At 45.2% G+C, this 16,287-nt stretch overlaps 1 protein-coding gene across 2 annotated transcripts in view; it reads left to right on the top strand.

The window, feature by feature from the left end:
- The window catches only part of RASA1 (RAS p21 protein activator 1), a 118,485-nt gene that overhangs the window by 26,979 nt on the left and 75,219 nt on the right, over nucleotides 1-16,287 (top strand). The window contains exons 3-5 of one of the 2 annotated variants that reach the window (XM_075932186.2): nucleotides 4,445-4,584; nucleotides 5,487-5,553; nucleotides 11,841-11,958. In XM_075932186.2, coding sequence (XP_075788301.1) covers nucleotides 4,445-4,584; nucleotides 5,487-5,553; nucleotides 11,841-11,958 — 325 coding nt within the window. Of the gene's footprint in view, nucleotides 1-4,444; nucleotides 4,585-5,482; nucleotides 5,554-11,840; nucleotides 11,959-16,287 lie in introns of both variants that reach the window. The other variant, XM_075932187.2, reaches the window with a different exon arrangement.

Here is a 16,287-nt window from a genome sequence, read left to right as displayed (position 1 = left end):
CAAAGCCGGGGAGGCGGAGGGGTCCTGCGCCTCTGAGGCTTTGCCAGAGCAAAGCCTCAGAGGCGCGGCACCCCGCTGTGGCTTTGATCCCTGTGTCCCTGGTCTGCTGGGGGGGGGCGCAGCTAGTGGGCTCCCTCCCCCCCCCCGCAGTAGACCAGGCTTTTGTTGTGGACCCTGGGGCAGAGCAGCTGGGGCGCTGCTGGTTGGCCTCTTAAGGGGGGGTAGTCTTATATGGCGATTATAGGTGAAAACCTAGGTTTTAACTAGAAAATTAGGTGGTCGTCTTATACACCCAGTCGCCTTATACGCCGGAAAATACGGTATATTGTTTTAAAGTGCGTTTGACATTGATCTACATTTTCAGCACTCAGAACAGAACACTGAAGCATCAGGAAGTAAATGGAGCTGCAAAATGGAAAAAAATACTATAAAATTGTTTAAACCTTGAATTGTAGTGAATAGGCTTATAGGCAGTATTAGGCAGGTGTCTTATTTGTTAATCAGAGTCACTGAAAGAGAACTGTTTTTAGTGTGTACGCAGAGAGTCATTACAGTTTTATTTATTTATTTACGTGCTTACCTACCTACCTGCCAGCATCAACAAATTGTATCTTTGTTTTTTAAAAAAATTAAAGAAAAAAAAAAAAGGAATCTGTTGTCTAATGTTTTCAGAGTTTCCTGGAAACAATGCATTTGTTTGAATGGATTGCTCTTGATATTAGTAAGCCTTTGCCCACTCTCCCAAGTTATGTCTAGGATTACAGTTTTAAGGAGTGTATTTGTTCTTGTTCATATGAATTAGGGATGTAAGCGACTAGTCAAGTAGACACCTGATAAGCCTATGCAAATGGGCTCATTAGATAGTTAAGTCACTACTCCACTACTCACTCCCTTCTGACGCTATCGGAGATAGAAAGCTGGGGGAGCAGGAGCCAGTGCTGCATGGGAGCCGGCTTAAAAGTGGGTTCCCTCCTGCACCATCTCTGCATTGTGTGGAGAGAGCAGGTGAAGCAGAGGTGCAGTATGCTTGGTCCCGGATTGCGTGCCCTGCTCCTACTATATTTAAACTTCACAGACGCAGTGGGGATAGTTCCAGCTTATGCCTCCCCTTATCGACTAATCGTGTAGTCAATACAAATTGTATCGATTAGACGATTACTCAGTTACCTGCGTCTTAACATCCTTAATATAAATGAAACTTACTGTGTGTAAATGTCAATATTGGCCAACATACATTGTGCTAATGGAATAACATCCTTCAGTCCCCAGAAAATAGATTTTTGTTAGCTTGACTGAACTTCAGTCTTAACAGCTAATGGGAAAACAGTTCTCCAGCAGATTGTTTGAATAGAATAAAGCTGAACTCTAGAAAGGAGTAACTTATAAGGAGTATTTTAGTTTATCAAGTCTGAAGCTGGACCTTCTGGCCTTCAGGAAGGACAGATTTCAGATTGATGGAATTTAGGTCAAGCAGAATAGATGAACTAGCAATCCATGGAATCTTTAATCTTTGGTACATCTTTCCCGTACGTCAGTCCCTTAATCCATCTCCTGGGCCATGGTGAGAAGTTTTCTTCAGAAGATTTTCTGTATTGAGGACGCTTCATTCTTATAGACTCAAATATGTGAGGAAGCGGTGAATTAATGAATTTGTCTGTTGCCAAGTGTTATCAAGCTCTGCACAGTAGAAAACTTCTTGAGACTAGGTCAGCTGTTCTAGGAAGATCTAGCATGCTTTTGGTGCTGTTGTTGGCCAGGAGAACTGAAGCAAGGTTGGTCAGTTAAGACACTATTGGCAGTGCTACAGTCAGAAATCTCTGAGCTTCAAGCATGTATTTTGGGGATTTGGAGGACATTTTCCTCTGATATTTAAGACTGGAATCTTAATTATGCAGTCCCCTGTTCTGGTAATTCCTTCAGGCCAGAGTAGTGATAAATTGAGACCCCCCCCCCATGACTATAAAGTTAAATCTTTGTCTGTTGCAGCCTTGTAGAAACTGGCTGATCCTTCTTAGAGTTTAAAATTTTATGTTTGTTGAATGGCTTTTGATAGTTGACTTAAGTCTGATAGACATAGATGTTGTCGAAGGACTTACGTTAATCTGTTGTTCGAAAGGGACAGTTTAATAGGTTTAGAGACTAAACAGGAAAATTTCTCAGTAAACCTATATCTGAAGTGAAAGAGCATAGTCAAAGAAAATGGTAGAAGATAACAAACAGAAAAAGCAGCAGAGTCAAGAATTACTGTGGGATTGTGTGGAAGAGTAGGTTTAACCTAAACATAGAATCAAATTTCCCCAAAGGCAAATTGTTCATTTAATTTCTGGAATGTTCATTAACTTTGAAAAAAAGAACGAGAATGGCAGCTAGTTCTTAGTTTTCAGGTGTTAAAATATTAGCTTCTCAAATTCCAATAACTCATTTTCTAAATAGATCTTCAAGTATTTCCATTCTTTTAATTACAGTTTGAAATTGAAAGTCGAACGTAAAAAAATGTAAAATGACTTTTCAGATGTTAAATCAATCTGTTTTCCCGAAGCCGAAGCTTTGCTACAGCTCATTTTTTTTGTTAAATGTAATTGCTCATGTTTTTTCTTCATTTACTAACAGCTCAGTTGCACAATTTAATAATGTTCTTGTAGTATAAATGTTCTATCAAGTCAGATCAGAAGAAATATACAACAGCTTTCTTTTATCCCTGTGCCACAGACATTCTTCAGTGAATTGCAATAAGCTTTTTCCTCATTTATGTGTCCCCAGTTGGTGTCAACTTTGAATACTCTGGTAGTTACAATAAACTTTTAAAATAAGAGCCACTGTAGCCCCCAAAAGTCAGTTACTTTTTATAAAAAGCTTTGGATCTGATTGCACATTGGACATTACAATAAGAGGTGCTCATATAACTGTCCACGTATCTGAATCTGTCCACAAATCTATGTAAGCATTGTAACCAAAGGAATTGTTCAGTTGTCATGTTAACAACTTAAAAAAAAATCAGTCTGATTTTTACAGCCACAGTATCGTACAAATAGTACTGATTAAGAATATAATGTTTTTCTCAGTACTGATGTCTGACTTCTGTATAGCTGGAAACTTAAGCTGTAATTGACACCAGCAGTTATGCAATTATAGGAAATTGTTTGGGATAGCTAACTTTATTGATATTACTCTTGCTTGGCTTTAATCAAATCTTTCTGTGTGAAATTGACAATAAATTAAGTATAGAGGAAATGTTTTAAAATATTGTTTTATTGAAACTCACAGATTCAGGACGTTCAGGATTCAGAGTTTAGGCTGTCACTTTTTAAACTTGTCCTGGTATAGTAATTGAAGTGTGCATGGTACTTGTAACGTGTGGGGTCACAGGACCTATGAGTCGTGTGCCCCCCTAGATTTTAATTGCTGAAGCTGGGTGCCTTCACTCTACTCTCTCCCTATATCCCCTCCCTACAGGGCATGGGTCATCTTTCATGATACTTATAATATTACACATACTTACAGTATGTAAACACAGCACTCTTAATCTTTCACTTTATTTAGGGGATTAAGTTAAAACCTTGGTATAACACGTTTTTAATTTACTTAGCTTTTTGATAATATTCATTAATTGGGCTATTTGTTTTAAATAATAAATAATAACAATTTACACCTATTTTATTTTTTCTCAATTTAAACCATCTATTTCTTTCTGTGCATTTATTTTGCTGTTACATCTGTCAGCATGTTTCCAAATAAGTAAAAGTCCAGCAAGGGGGAAAGATTGTCAAAATATGAACAATTTTAAAGCTTACTTGACATTTACAGTAAATCTAGAAATCAAAATAATTAAAATGAGGTATTCAGTGTTCTGCAGATATATGGTCACCAGTACAACTCTTTCCTTTTAATGAAGTATTTTAACACTTTTGTCAAAATTAGACCTGGTTGGGATCGGAACCTAGTTGCAATTCTTAGTTTTTATTTTATAAGAAAAACATCTATTAGATGATCTAATTCAGCTTTTTGATTTAGATGTGTTTTTTAAAACAGACTTTCTAGGACAATATTTTGTATCTTTTAGTTTTAAAAGTTCAGAGCAATTAAGCTTCTGTTTTGTTTAGTAACATAATATTTTTCATAGAAAACTCTTTGATGTTCACTTCAATTTTCCTGTTTCATTCATTTAATTCTAGTTTTAACTCCGCATTTTGACCTTAAGTCATCATTTTATTTTTACACTTAAAATATTTGTAAACCGTAATGTTCCTGCTTTGTCACTCCTTCTTGGAAATTACTTTGTCAAAATATATATGTGTTTGTGAAAGAATGCCTTTTTTGGTGTTTTATTTGAAAATAGTTTGCTTTCAAAAGCATATATATTGTAGGATCCCATACCTTTCTATAAATTTATCCATGGATATTTATAGAAATAAATAAATTAACTTTAGTGTTTATTTTCTGACAGGATTATTGCCATGTGTGGAGATTATTATATTGGTGGACGACGTTTTTCTTCACTTTCAGACCTAATAGGTTATTACAGTCACGTGTCTTGTTTGCTGAAGGGAGAAAAATTACTTTTCCCTGTAGCACCTCCTGAGGCAAGTAATAACTTCCTAAGAGTAACAGGTTTTTTCTTTGTTTTCTTTTTAATAAAATATTATTTGATTCGACATTTATCATTTTATAGTATGAAAAGAAGAGTGTTAGCAAATTTCTTCTTTATAATAATTTCCCCCTTCACAGCAGATATATAAGGATTAATACATTATATAGATGCATGTTTGCTATTGCAAATACTACATATTGTGTATTGTAACTAAAAAACAACAAAAAAAACCCACTAGGTTTTGTATATTGTAGAGCTATTCTCACACTATAGCAATGAGTATGGTATGAAACCCAAGATAGACCCAGAAAAATTATAAGAAAACATACAGTTTATGGAGATAAAATGTAAGAGGTAGAAAGAAGTAAGAACATCACTACATGAATTTATCATCATCATAAGATCTTTGATAAAATAGAATGGGAACATTTTAGAGCATCCAGTTTATAGGTAAAGAATTGAACTCTCTGAAAATCTGGCTCCTTTGCGGTCTCTCAGAATTAGGGTATTCAGAATCACAGAGTCACTTGAAATTGAAAATGTTGGTCTGAAAAACTCACAACTATGTGGAGACTCCACACTGCTATAAACAGAGGCTATATAAAAAGGCTGTAATGCAGTTTTCTCTTTTCTGGTGTTTTCCCTTATTTTATAAAATAAACAAATGGAATTTTTTTCTAACTAAAATGCCACAATTCTAACAGTATTTTTGGACATTCCAAGGCTAGAATCAAATTAGAAATCTAACCCTGATCAGTCTTGAACTATCATAACTTTAATAGTAGGACTATTTGACTGTGTATTATGAGTTCTCCTCTCAAACTAGCAGTAATATGGGGGGGATTCTACTTATGGAAGAGCAATAATCAGACATTTTTCCTTCCTAAATTGTAGCCAGTGGAAGACAGAAGGAGAGTTCGAGCCATTCTGCCATACACAAAAGTGCCAGACACAGATGAAATAAGGTATGTTTTATTAAAGAATTAGATGCAGTTAAAATTCTAGAGGATTTTTCAGTCTTAATGAATAGAAATAATTTTTTTTTGTTTTTACATCTCAGTCTTTCCACTCCTAGATGTCAGAATGAGTCATAGAAGCAGTAGCATTCTGTTTTGAGTTCATATGTACTAATGTTTACCAAATAAACATGTTAAATTATAAAAGGGGAGAACTATTACAGGTTGAACCTCTACAATCTGCAACTCTCTGGTCTGGCAATTGGGCTGGCTAGGTGGGGAATGCAGTTGCAGTCAGGGCTGGCAAAGGTGCAGGGAGCCCTGGTTAAGGCCAGCGTGGTATGGGGAGTGGGAAGGGGGTGCAGGCTGGTGGGGGATGGAGGCATCAGGGCTGGCAGCCAGGAGTACAATCCTGGCTGGGGTTTGTGGTGGGGAGTGCAGCCCTAGGCAGGGCTGGAGTCAGCTGGGCCAGCACCTGGGTACGCAGCCCTGCCTGGCAATGGGGGGGGGGGTGCCTGGGCATGGGCTGGTGCAGTGTAGGGGAAAGGCGGAGCTGGATGCAGCAGGGCAGGCAGTATGGAGCACAGTCCCAGCTTGGATCAGATCCCTGCACCCAGGAAGGAAGCCTTGACCTCTCCTTGTCTGGCAAATTCTGTCGTTCGGGACCACTCAGGTCCCGAGGGTGCCGGACAATGGAGGTTCACCCTGTAGTTTGTTTTATTCTCTGTTGTCAGTCTCACGGTAACTTTCTGAAACTTTCAGCTGATCAATTAAATTCCTCTAGGCTTGATCTTCAGTCAAAGGGGGGGAGGTGTCATGTGTGCACTTTAATAATTTTTCCTCAATTTTCATTTTAAAATCTGTTTGTGGGGAAGAGGATGGTGATAGTAATTGAAACCAATGATGAATAAGGCTGTGTCTACACTAGCATTATTGTCAGTTTAGGGTGTGAAAAAACACCCCTGGACAGACCAAAATTACATTGAAGGTAGAAGGAAGTGCTAGAGTGGATAGCGCTGTGTTGGTAGGAGATGCTTTTCCATTGACACAGCTCATTGTCTTAATTATGCCGATGGGAGAGCTCTATCCCATCAGCGTAGAATAGCTACACAGGTGACCTTACAGAACTGCAACTGCATCAGGGCAACAGCTGGAAGATCTCTTATGTGCAGGAATGTCTTAGAGAGAGTTTGGTGGTGGATGTTGGTTGTTGAATTTGTGACAGTCTGAGGGAGTGTAGGTCATTTGTCCAGAGGATGTGTCATCAGAGTGTCTTAGGTATTTCATTGGTTTCATGGTGTATTTGTACAGAAATTTTTCCTTAATGTGGTCTATGAGGGCTTTGGCATGTTGGGGAGTCATCAGGGCTGGCTTGAGCCATTCTAGCTCCCTGGGCAGCAGGCGCGCAATGCATGCGTGGCCCCACCTCCCGGCACGCTGCGCACCTTACAGCTGCCCTCAGGTGCCCCCCATCGGTTGGCGCCCTGGGCAGCTGCCCGGCTAGCCCCCCCCTTAATCTGGCCCTGGGAGTCATACAAGTACCCAGTGTTATTCCCATGATTTTACAAAGTGGTTGTTTATATGTATATGAAATGATGTAATGTCATCAGCATCCACAGGCCACTGTCCACCTCTATCCTCAGTTGCTTGCTGTGGACAGCCTCAGTGCTGTCCCTCTGGGCATGTGCTGCTCCAGCTCCAGCTCCGGCTCCCGCTTCACACCTTGGAGGGCTGCACCACTGGGTAGGAGCTGCTGGAGCTGCACCAGGTCCCCTCTGCCATCTGAGCCCCCAATGTGTGCCCACTTATTCATTGGTATGTGTAGCGTTGGCATGCCCTAGGAGGCTGTCTGCTGGCAACACTATGCAGTCCCAGTCTGTTCAGTCTCTCTTTACACATAACTTTTCTGGGTCTCTAATTATTTTCATTGCCTCACTTGCAAATTTCTCCATGTTTGCTACATCTTTTTCGAGGTAGGGTGACCAAAAGTGAACACAGCCAGCACTGCAGGTGAGGGCAAACTTTCAACATATAGAGTAATATGAAAATTAAGGTTCTCAATTAATTATAGTTATCTCAAATGATTAATGCAAAACAAATTAGCTAGATTTTTAAAAGCAGGATAGGCATTTTTAAAAGCAGGATAGGCGGTGACTGAGCTATGGTGCTGGGAGCCACATGAAAGCAAGTAAGTGGCTCCAATCCTCCCAAGCCGAGACCTCCAGCACCCCCCCAGCCGACACCCTGCCCCTCCAACATTCTCACCATGCACCCAAGCCTGCTCCTGCCTCCCTCCCCCTGGTCAGACACCTACCCTCAGAGAGATGGGGTTTGTCAAGTGTAGCAAGCAAGGGGCGCAGCCCCCTAGTTATTGTAAAATTGTTATGGGATGAGGAGGAAGAGGGATAAGTTTAGTGATTAGGGTTGCCAGGTGTCCAGTTTTGAACTGGACAGTCTGGTATTTCAGCTTTTTGTCTGGGAAAGAAATTTAGAAAATACCAGACATATAAATGTCAGGTATTTTCTAATTAAGTAAGCTTTATTATTATGAGTATCAGTATGTAGTTGCGTACTGCCTGCTTGATGGACACTCTCACACTGCGTGAGTCACACTGCGTGTGTGTGTCACCAGTCAGGCAGTATGCAACTACGCAGTAGAGTGGAGGAGGGTGGGGCGGGATGGAATCCCCAGGACCGGACTCGATAATGCGCTCTGCCGGGGCGTGCATGGGACGGGCAGCACCTGGGGATCTGTGTACGCCTGGGCCAGCCCTGCTCCTCGCTGGTCCATTCTTTCCCCCCGACCTCCTCCTGGCCAGCCCTGCTCTCTGCTGGCTGGTTCCCCCCCAGCTGTCACCCCCCCCATGAGCCCTGCTTTCCACTGGCCGATTCTCTCCCCCCTCCCTCCCGGCCAGCCCCTCTCCCCGCTGGCTGATTCTTTCCCCCTGGCCCCCTCCCGGCTGGCCCCGCTCCCTGCCGACCAATTCTTTCCCCTCAAGCCCCTCCTGGCCAGCCCCACTCTCCGCCGGCCGATTCTCTACCCTGACCTCCTCCCAGCCAGCCCTGCTCTCTGCCGGCCGATTCTCTACCCCCGACCTCCTCCCAGCCAGCCCCGCTCCCTGTGGGCTGATTCTCCCCGCCCCCTCCCCCCCCCCCCGCGACCCTCTCCCAGCCAGCTCCACTCCCTGCCAGCCAATTCTCTCCCCCCCCCCACCTCCTCTCCACCAGACAGCCCCCTCTGACTCCCCCTTCCTCCCCACCCAGCCAGCCCCGCTCCCTGCCGGCCAATGCTCTCCTCCCCCCCTCCCCCGGCTCCCTCCCCTGGGCAGCCCCACTCCCTCTGACCCCCTCCTGGCCAGCCCTGCTTTTTGCCGGCCGGTCTCTCCCCTCCCCCCTACCCCTCACCACCACTCCCCACTGGCTGGTTCCTCCCCAGCCAGCCCCGCTCCCCCTGACCCTCTCCGGGCCAGCCCCACTTCCTGCCGGCTGGTATCCTCCTCCATCTTCCCCGGCCAGACCTGCTTCCCGGCCAGCCTTGCTTCCTGCCGGCTGGTATCCCCCTCCATCTCCCCCAGCCAGTCCTGCTTGCTGGCCAGCCTTGCTTCCTGCCGGCTGATTCTCCCCCTATCTCCCCCAGCCAGCCCCACTCTCCCCGACCTTCTCCCGGCCAGCCCCGCTCCTCTTCTAGCCGGTCCCCCCCCCCCCATCTGAGATTAAATGTGGTCTGTGTGTGTGGTTTTTTTTTTTAAGTCATCTGGTAACCCTATTAGGGATGTGTTTGGGGTGGGTAACTGTGATGTCTGTTGTCTTCTATATGTTTGAGGTAGGCAGTGTGCAGTCATTTTGAGGGTTATTGGTGTACATGGTGATATTAAGGATGATAACTTGTGGGAGGTAGCTAATGTTGCCAAGTTTCTTGAGGAAATCAGTTTGGTCTTAGAGGAAGCTGACTCTTTGTGTGGGGAGTTATTTGATTCTAGTTTCTGACTCCCAATATTCCTTTATTAAGTGCCATGGCTAGATAAAATGAGTCTGCCTTGATTGCCTTTTTTAAAACTTACTTTGGAAAGCATGTAGAAGGTTTCTGCGATGCATTTCTGTGAGATAAGATCATATATTTTCCCTTATAGTAGTTTGTTGGAGGATTTGATGATATCTTTTAATTCCCAGGTAAAATTCCCAGGTAAAATGTGTTGTAAGGTCTTTTTTGAGTAGTGTTGGAGAGTTATCAGTTGGCCTTGTTAATATAGTCACTACACTTAAGAACTACAATGGCACCTTCTTACATAAGTGGTGTTCAATGGATTGTAGAGTTGTTGGTTTCACATTTTGCTTTTGTTTTGGTGACTATTGTTAGGCTTTAAGTCCTTCTGGAGAATTTTTCAGCATACAGGCAGTCCCCGGGTTACGTACAAGATAGGGACTGTAGGTTTGTTCTTAAGTTGAATCTATATGTAAGTCGGAACTGGCGTCCGGATTCAGCCGCTGCTGAAACTGACCGCCAGTTCTGACTTACATACAGATTCAACTTAAGAACCCCAAGCCAGCTGCTGCTGAAACTGATCAGCGGCTGATTCCAGGAAGCCTGGGGCAGAGCAACTCTGCCTCGGGCTTCCTGTAGTCAACGCTGGTCAGTTTCAGCAGCGGCTGACTTGGGGACGCCTGGGGCAGAGCAGCTGGGTTCCCGCTGGGTTGCTCCAGTAGCACCGCTCCTCGGCGCTACTGGACCAACCCAGCAGCACCCCATCTGCTCTGCCCCAGGCGTCCTGATTCAGCCACTGCTGAAACTGACCAGCAGCGGCTGAATCAGGTCCTGGGGCAGAGCAGCTGGGGTGCTGCCAGGTTGGTCCAGTAGTGCCCAGAGCAGCGCTGCAGGACCAATCGGCAGCGCCCCAGCTGCTCTGCTCCAGGGTCCAAAACAAAAGCCTGGTCTGCTGGGGGGGGGAAGCACACTAGCCGCGCCCCCCCCCCCCCCCCCAGCAGACCAGGGACACGGGGAGCAGAGCCGCAGCGGCAGCGGGGTGCCGTGCCTCTGAGGCTTTGCTCTGGCAAAGCCTCGGAGGCGCGGGACCCCCCCGCGGCTGCGGCTTCAGTCCCGGTGCCTGTGGTCTGCTGGGGACGGTCCCCAGCAGACCACAGGCACCGGGACTGAAGCGGCAGCAGCGGCGGTTCCCCGCGCTTCTGAGGCTTTGCTCTGGCAAAGCCTCAGAAGTGTGGGAACCCGCCCGGTGCCCCTGGTCTGCTGGAGACGGTCTCCAGCAGACCAGGGTCACCGGAGCAGCTTACGAACGGGGCTTTCTCGCCCCAGAGATCGCAGGTAGCAATCCGCTACCTCGACCTCTGGGGCGAGAGAGCCCCGTTCGTAAGGGCGGATCCGACATAAGTCGGATCCGCGTAAGTCGGGGACTGCCTGTACTTGAAATTGTGTGTAGCGCTGAGACGGTATAGATGGTGATGGGTTTTTTGCATTTGCTCAGGAAGTAGATGTCGCTTTACAGTTTGCTTCCTTTTGTTTCATGTTATGGTTTTTCAGTTTCAGAGGGCAAAATTTGTTATCTTCCATTGTTGTTTGCAGTATTGTAGCCATTTTATTCCCAGGGTATTAGAGAGACAAGATGAGTTAGGGCAGTACTTCAATTAACTGAAAAAAAGACAAGCTTTCAGGCACACTCTAACCTGTATTATATCCCTGATTATAGTTAACAAGGCCCATCTACCATCATGACCCAGTGGTAATTACACAACTCTGTACCATTTTGTAGGGCTTTTAAAACCTGTATTTGTATTGACTAAAAGTTCTGCTTTCATATGTAGGGTCACAGAAACCTCTCCCTTCAGACATAAGATTTACAATGTTGTGAACTTGTGTAAAGTCACTATTTTCATTATATTACCTGTATATACACTTATGTTTGTCCTTGATTTTTTTCTTTCTTAATTTGGTGTTTGATTTGATTGGCTATTTTCTCTATCATTGATTGCATCATAGCATGAGTGTTGCCTAATTGATTAGAAAATTAAAGGTGTCTCTTGGAATTAAGTATTAGAAATCCAAATAAATCAGATGTGTCCGTATCTAACGGGTGCTCATTTCATAATGTGTGGTCTGAACAGATTGATTTGTATTATAGGTTGACTTTGGGGATACCAAATACAGTGTGTTTCTGTTTCAGACATCTTTAAAGTTTTGAAAACACAACTTTTTTGTTAAGCTATGTTCAATGTATTATCCTCATCAAAAGTATTACACCTTGTTTGCAGTTCTAGTTTAATAGTCTTATTGTAGTTCTCTTTAGTTTCCTTAAAGGAGACATGTTTATCGTCCATAATGAATTGGAAGATGGTTGGATGTGGGTTACAAATCTACGGACAGATGAACAAGGACTTATTGTGGAAGATCTGGTGGAAGAAGTGGTAAGTGTTGTATATTTAAATCAGTTTGAAAACTTGAGATTCTCTAAGTTAGGGGTCGGCAACCTTTCAGAGGTGGCGAGGCAAGATTTAACTTACTCTCTTCTATTTACTGATCTGTGTGCTGGGAGGAGGAGCGGGGAGGTGTAGGGCTGGGACAGGTTACGTATGGTGGGCAGGTTGGGTATGGTGACCGTATTTCAGAATTAGCTGCAGCTAGAGAGGATGGTTTAATTTAAATTATTAAACAGATTAAGCATTTTAACTTTCTCATATTAGTTTATCAAACTTCATTTTAAATAAAATTAAAATATTAATTTATGTCCAGTACAAAAGGTTTCAATGTTTTCCTTATTTATGGAAGGAGTGGGGAACCTTTTTAGGTTGGGGACCACTAAGCCACAGAAAGATCAGTTGGGGCCCACACAACTGAGAAGCAAAAAAAGCCTCCCCAAACTCCCAACCCTCACTGATGTGGTCCCCAACTGAAACACCTTATGCCTCTGGCGTTCCAGCCTCACAAGGTGAGAGGACGGGACAGGGAGGACTGAGGTTCAGGGTTTCACACAGGCCAGATTTACTTTTCTGGGGTTTCAGAGTTAGTGGATTTTATGGACCCCCTTAGGCTCTGAGATGAGGACAGAAATGAGGCGTTTAGTGTGTAGGACAGGGCTGCCAGTGTGTGGAATAGGGATGAAGTGTAGGATCTGGGCAGGAGGTGGGATGCAGAACGGGAAGAGTTTATGAGGTTTGGGTGAGAGGTAGGGTGCAGAAGCAGGTTGGGCATAGGGTGTCTGGTCAGGGGCAAGGAGCAGGAGCAACAGTGGATGCAGGAGCAGGTTGGAGGTAGGGTGTAGGATAGGGCTTGGGGCAGGGTGTCTCCTCAGGAGGGAGGGTGTCGGAGCAAGCTGGGCGTGCAGAGTCTTGCCGGGGGGGGGAGGGAAGTCAGGGAAATTGGGGGTGTGTGTGGGCATGAGGGGGGACACTTACCTTGCTTCGCACCCCCTTGCAGCGGGGAAAGCCTTTAGACCGCACGCCACTGTTCCCCAAACAGGATGGGAAGCGGGAGGGAGCTCAGCCCTTCCCTCCTCCACTCAGCAAGGATCCTGGTGCAGCAGGGTGTGGGGTGAAGAAACCCCGACCTTCCCCACCAGAGACAGTTCACCGTTGTTTCCCCAGCAGGGTGGAGAGGGGTGGGGAGGACAGAGTGGCAGAGTACAGAGCACACCTGCTAAGCCCGAGAGCACCCCGCCCTGCAGCGCCCCTGCTGGGCTTGAAGTGGCAGCCCCAAAGCATGGAGGACTGGGAGCAGCTATGTCGGGTTTTACCTCATCCTGGCGGTGGTGCTGGTAGCTGTACCATCAAACGGCCTGGAGGAAGAGGATGCAGTTCCATGGGGAAGGGCGTGGTGGGCAGTGCATGGAGGAGTGGCTGGAAAATGCGCGCCACCAGAAGCTGGCCCGGCTGCCCACTGGCAAAGTTCCAACGGAGGGAACTTTGAGTGCAAGAGGCTGCTGCGCTGCGTGAGGAGCAATGGCAGTGCCCAAAGCCATTTCTTGGTTGCTTCTTCCCCACAAGCCCCACAGTATCACCATTGAATAATGAAATGTCCAGCAGGTCTTTCCAGGACTTTTCACTACTTTATGGGTACACCAGGACAGAGTATTTAAAATTGGGACAGGCCCGTATGGTCAGTGTACGTGTCCAGCAGGGAAGCTCGTGTGCCCATGAAAAAAAGCTTGCGTACCACCTATGGCACATGTGCCATAGATTGCCAACCCATGCTCTAAGTATTAATGCACAACAGCCACAATATCTAGTCTAATTGCTAAGCATCCTACAGTGGTGTATATTCAGTTTTCTTTCAAAATGTACTAACCAGGTCTCTCATTTAGCATCAACATATCAATAACTCCTCAAGCCTAATTTTCAAAACTGAAAATACTTAAGACCAAACCACCTCTTGGCAAACGAGTTTATTCTAATTTTGTAGAAATGAATAGCATTGAGTTTTTCATAGGCAGTTCTCTAAATCCAGATGTTTACAATAGAAGTGACTCTGCCGTTGTGTTTTGTGAGGCTTCCTAAAGTGCCACGATACCTTATTTTTTTCTAATGAAATAGCCAAGTTCCTTAAGTTTATATGTATATAGCTCCCCATCTTGAGAGTTCCATTCATAACAGGGAATGGGACAATCGGGCATATCAAGTTGCTAGTAAAATCTCCCTGGTTCAGCATCTGCCATGCTGTCCTTAATATTAATTGGGGCCAGCCAAGTTGACTGTAAGGCACCATATGTCAGAGGAGAGTTGGCTTAATGGAGCTACACTGTATAACACCCAGGACACATCTACTCTACGGGCAGTGTCAATGCCTCCACCAGTTGTGCACTAGCAGGTACAGGGAGTCTTCTCTATAAGTCACCCTGGTATACATTGGTTCTGCACTAGCATGGTTGATGCTTGTGGGAACAGTTCCATTTTAAGTCCCCCCATTGTCTGCGCTTCCGTCCTGCAAAAAAAAAAAAAAAAAAAAAGACCAATTTGTACGAACAGAAGTCAGCTGCGGGGAAAAAAATTCCCTGCTTTACGTCCTTCGCTACATGTCCATGTGTTTTTTGAATGTATCTTGAACGTATAGTGGGGACACCCTGTAGCTGCTTGCTATCTGAGCATACAAAGTGAGTGGATAGTATTTTCCCATCTAAAGGGTCTTTATTACTCCAGTTCATTTTGCATGGATGGGTCTCTGCTTCACCAAAACTGCCACTCCTCAAGAATTGGTGTCAGCTGATTCACTATAGTGTGTAAAGAGAATCAATAAGCATGGGCACTAAACTAATCTCTCACTTTTGGAGGTAATGTACACAGATCAGTTTGGATGCATATCAGCAGAGTGGTGTGAAAAACTGTGTACTGCTTCTGCTGCTATACTTTTTCTTGAATAAGTAGACTAATTCAGTCTTTAGAATTGTCAGTTTACAACATCTACAAGGATTAAATCAATCCACACATTGTCTAATTGAGGACAATTGAATTACTTGTACAGCATTGTCTGAGAAGAGCTATACATAAAAGTGCAAAACTAGCTCTCTAATGATAATACACAGATAACTGATGGAGCATATTGTCTAATTTGAGGACTCTGACAGTTTGCAGTGTGCTAGGCTATACTGCAATATCTCTTACTCTCCAAGGGTGGATGAATTACGCACAGCATTATTTTCCACTGTAACTACTATATTGATGTACAGGCAGTCCCCGGGTTACGTGGATCCGACTTATGTCGGATCCCTACTTAAGAACGGGGTGAGGGAAGCCCGAACTAGCTGCGCCCCCCCCCTTCCACGGTGAGAAAAGCTGCTCCGCGTCTCCCTGGTCAGCTGAGGGGGGCCCCCCAGCAGACTAGGGAGACGCGGAGCAAAGCCGCGGAGGACGCGGGCGGCGGGACCGCGGCGTGTCTGGGCAGTCCCGCCGCCCGCGTCCTCCGCAGCGAGAAAAGCCGCTCCCCGTCTCCCTGGTCTGCTGGGGGGGGTGGCAGCCTGCTGCCCCCGTCCTCCGCGGTGAGAAAAGCCTGGTCTGCTGGGGGGAGGGGGGGGGTGCAGCTAGTGCGCCCCCCCCCCAGCAGACCAGGCTTTTCTTGCCGCTGGTCAGTTTCAGCAGCGGCTGAATCAGGACGCCTGGGGTAGAGCAGCTGGGGGGCTGCCGGGTTGGTCCCACAGCGCCTAGGTGCGGCGCTGCAGGGACCTACCCGGCAGCACCCCAGCTGCTCTGTCCCAGGCATCCAGATTCAGCTGCTGTTGAAACTGATCAGCGGCTGGTTCCAGGAAGCCCGACACAGAGCAGCTCTGCCTCAGGCTTCCTGTAGTCAGCTGCTGGTCAGTTTCAGCAGCGGCTGAATCGGGGACTTCTGGGGTACAATATGTACCAGTTCTGACTTACATACAAATTCAACTTAAGAACAAACCTACAGTCCCTATCTTGTACGTAACCCGGGGACTGCCTGTATATAGTTTTTAGTGGTCTTTAAAATCTAACTCTCAGTCTGCATTAAAACCCATGGATTAAAACTAGAAGAAATGACTATGATCATCTAGTCTGATTGCCTGTGTAACAGAAGCCATAGAATTTCTCTCAATTACTTCCTGTTTGAACTAAAGGATATCTTTTAGGAAAAAAAAATCCAGTTTTGATTTGAAAATTGTCAGTGAATCCACCACAGTCCTTTATAAACTGTGCAACTGGTTAATTACCCTCTCTGTTAAAAATATGCATCTTATTTCCACCCTGAATTTGGCTATCTTCAACTTTTAGCCAATGAAACTTATTAAA

This window comes from Pelodiscus sinensis, chromosome 6 (assembly GCF_052426305.1).
Source record: "Pelodiscus sinensis isolate ZL-2025 chromosome 6, ASM5242630v1, whole genome shotgun sequence".
Classification (NCBI taxonomy): domain Eukaryota; kingdom Metazoa; phylum Chordata; order Testudines; family Trionychidae; genus Pelodiscus; species Pelodiscus sinensis.
Note: the sequence above shows the minus strand (reverse complement) of the source record. Positions and strands in the feature narration are given on the sequence as shown.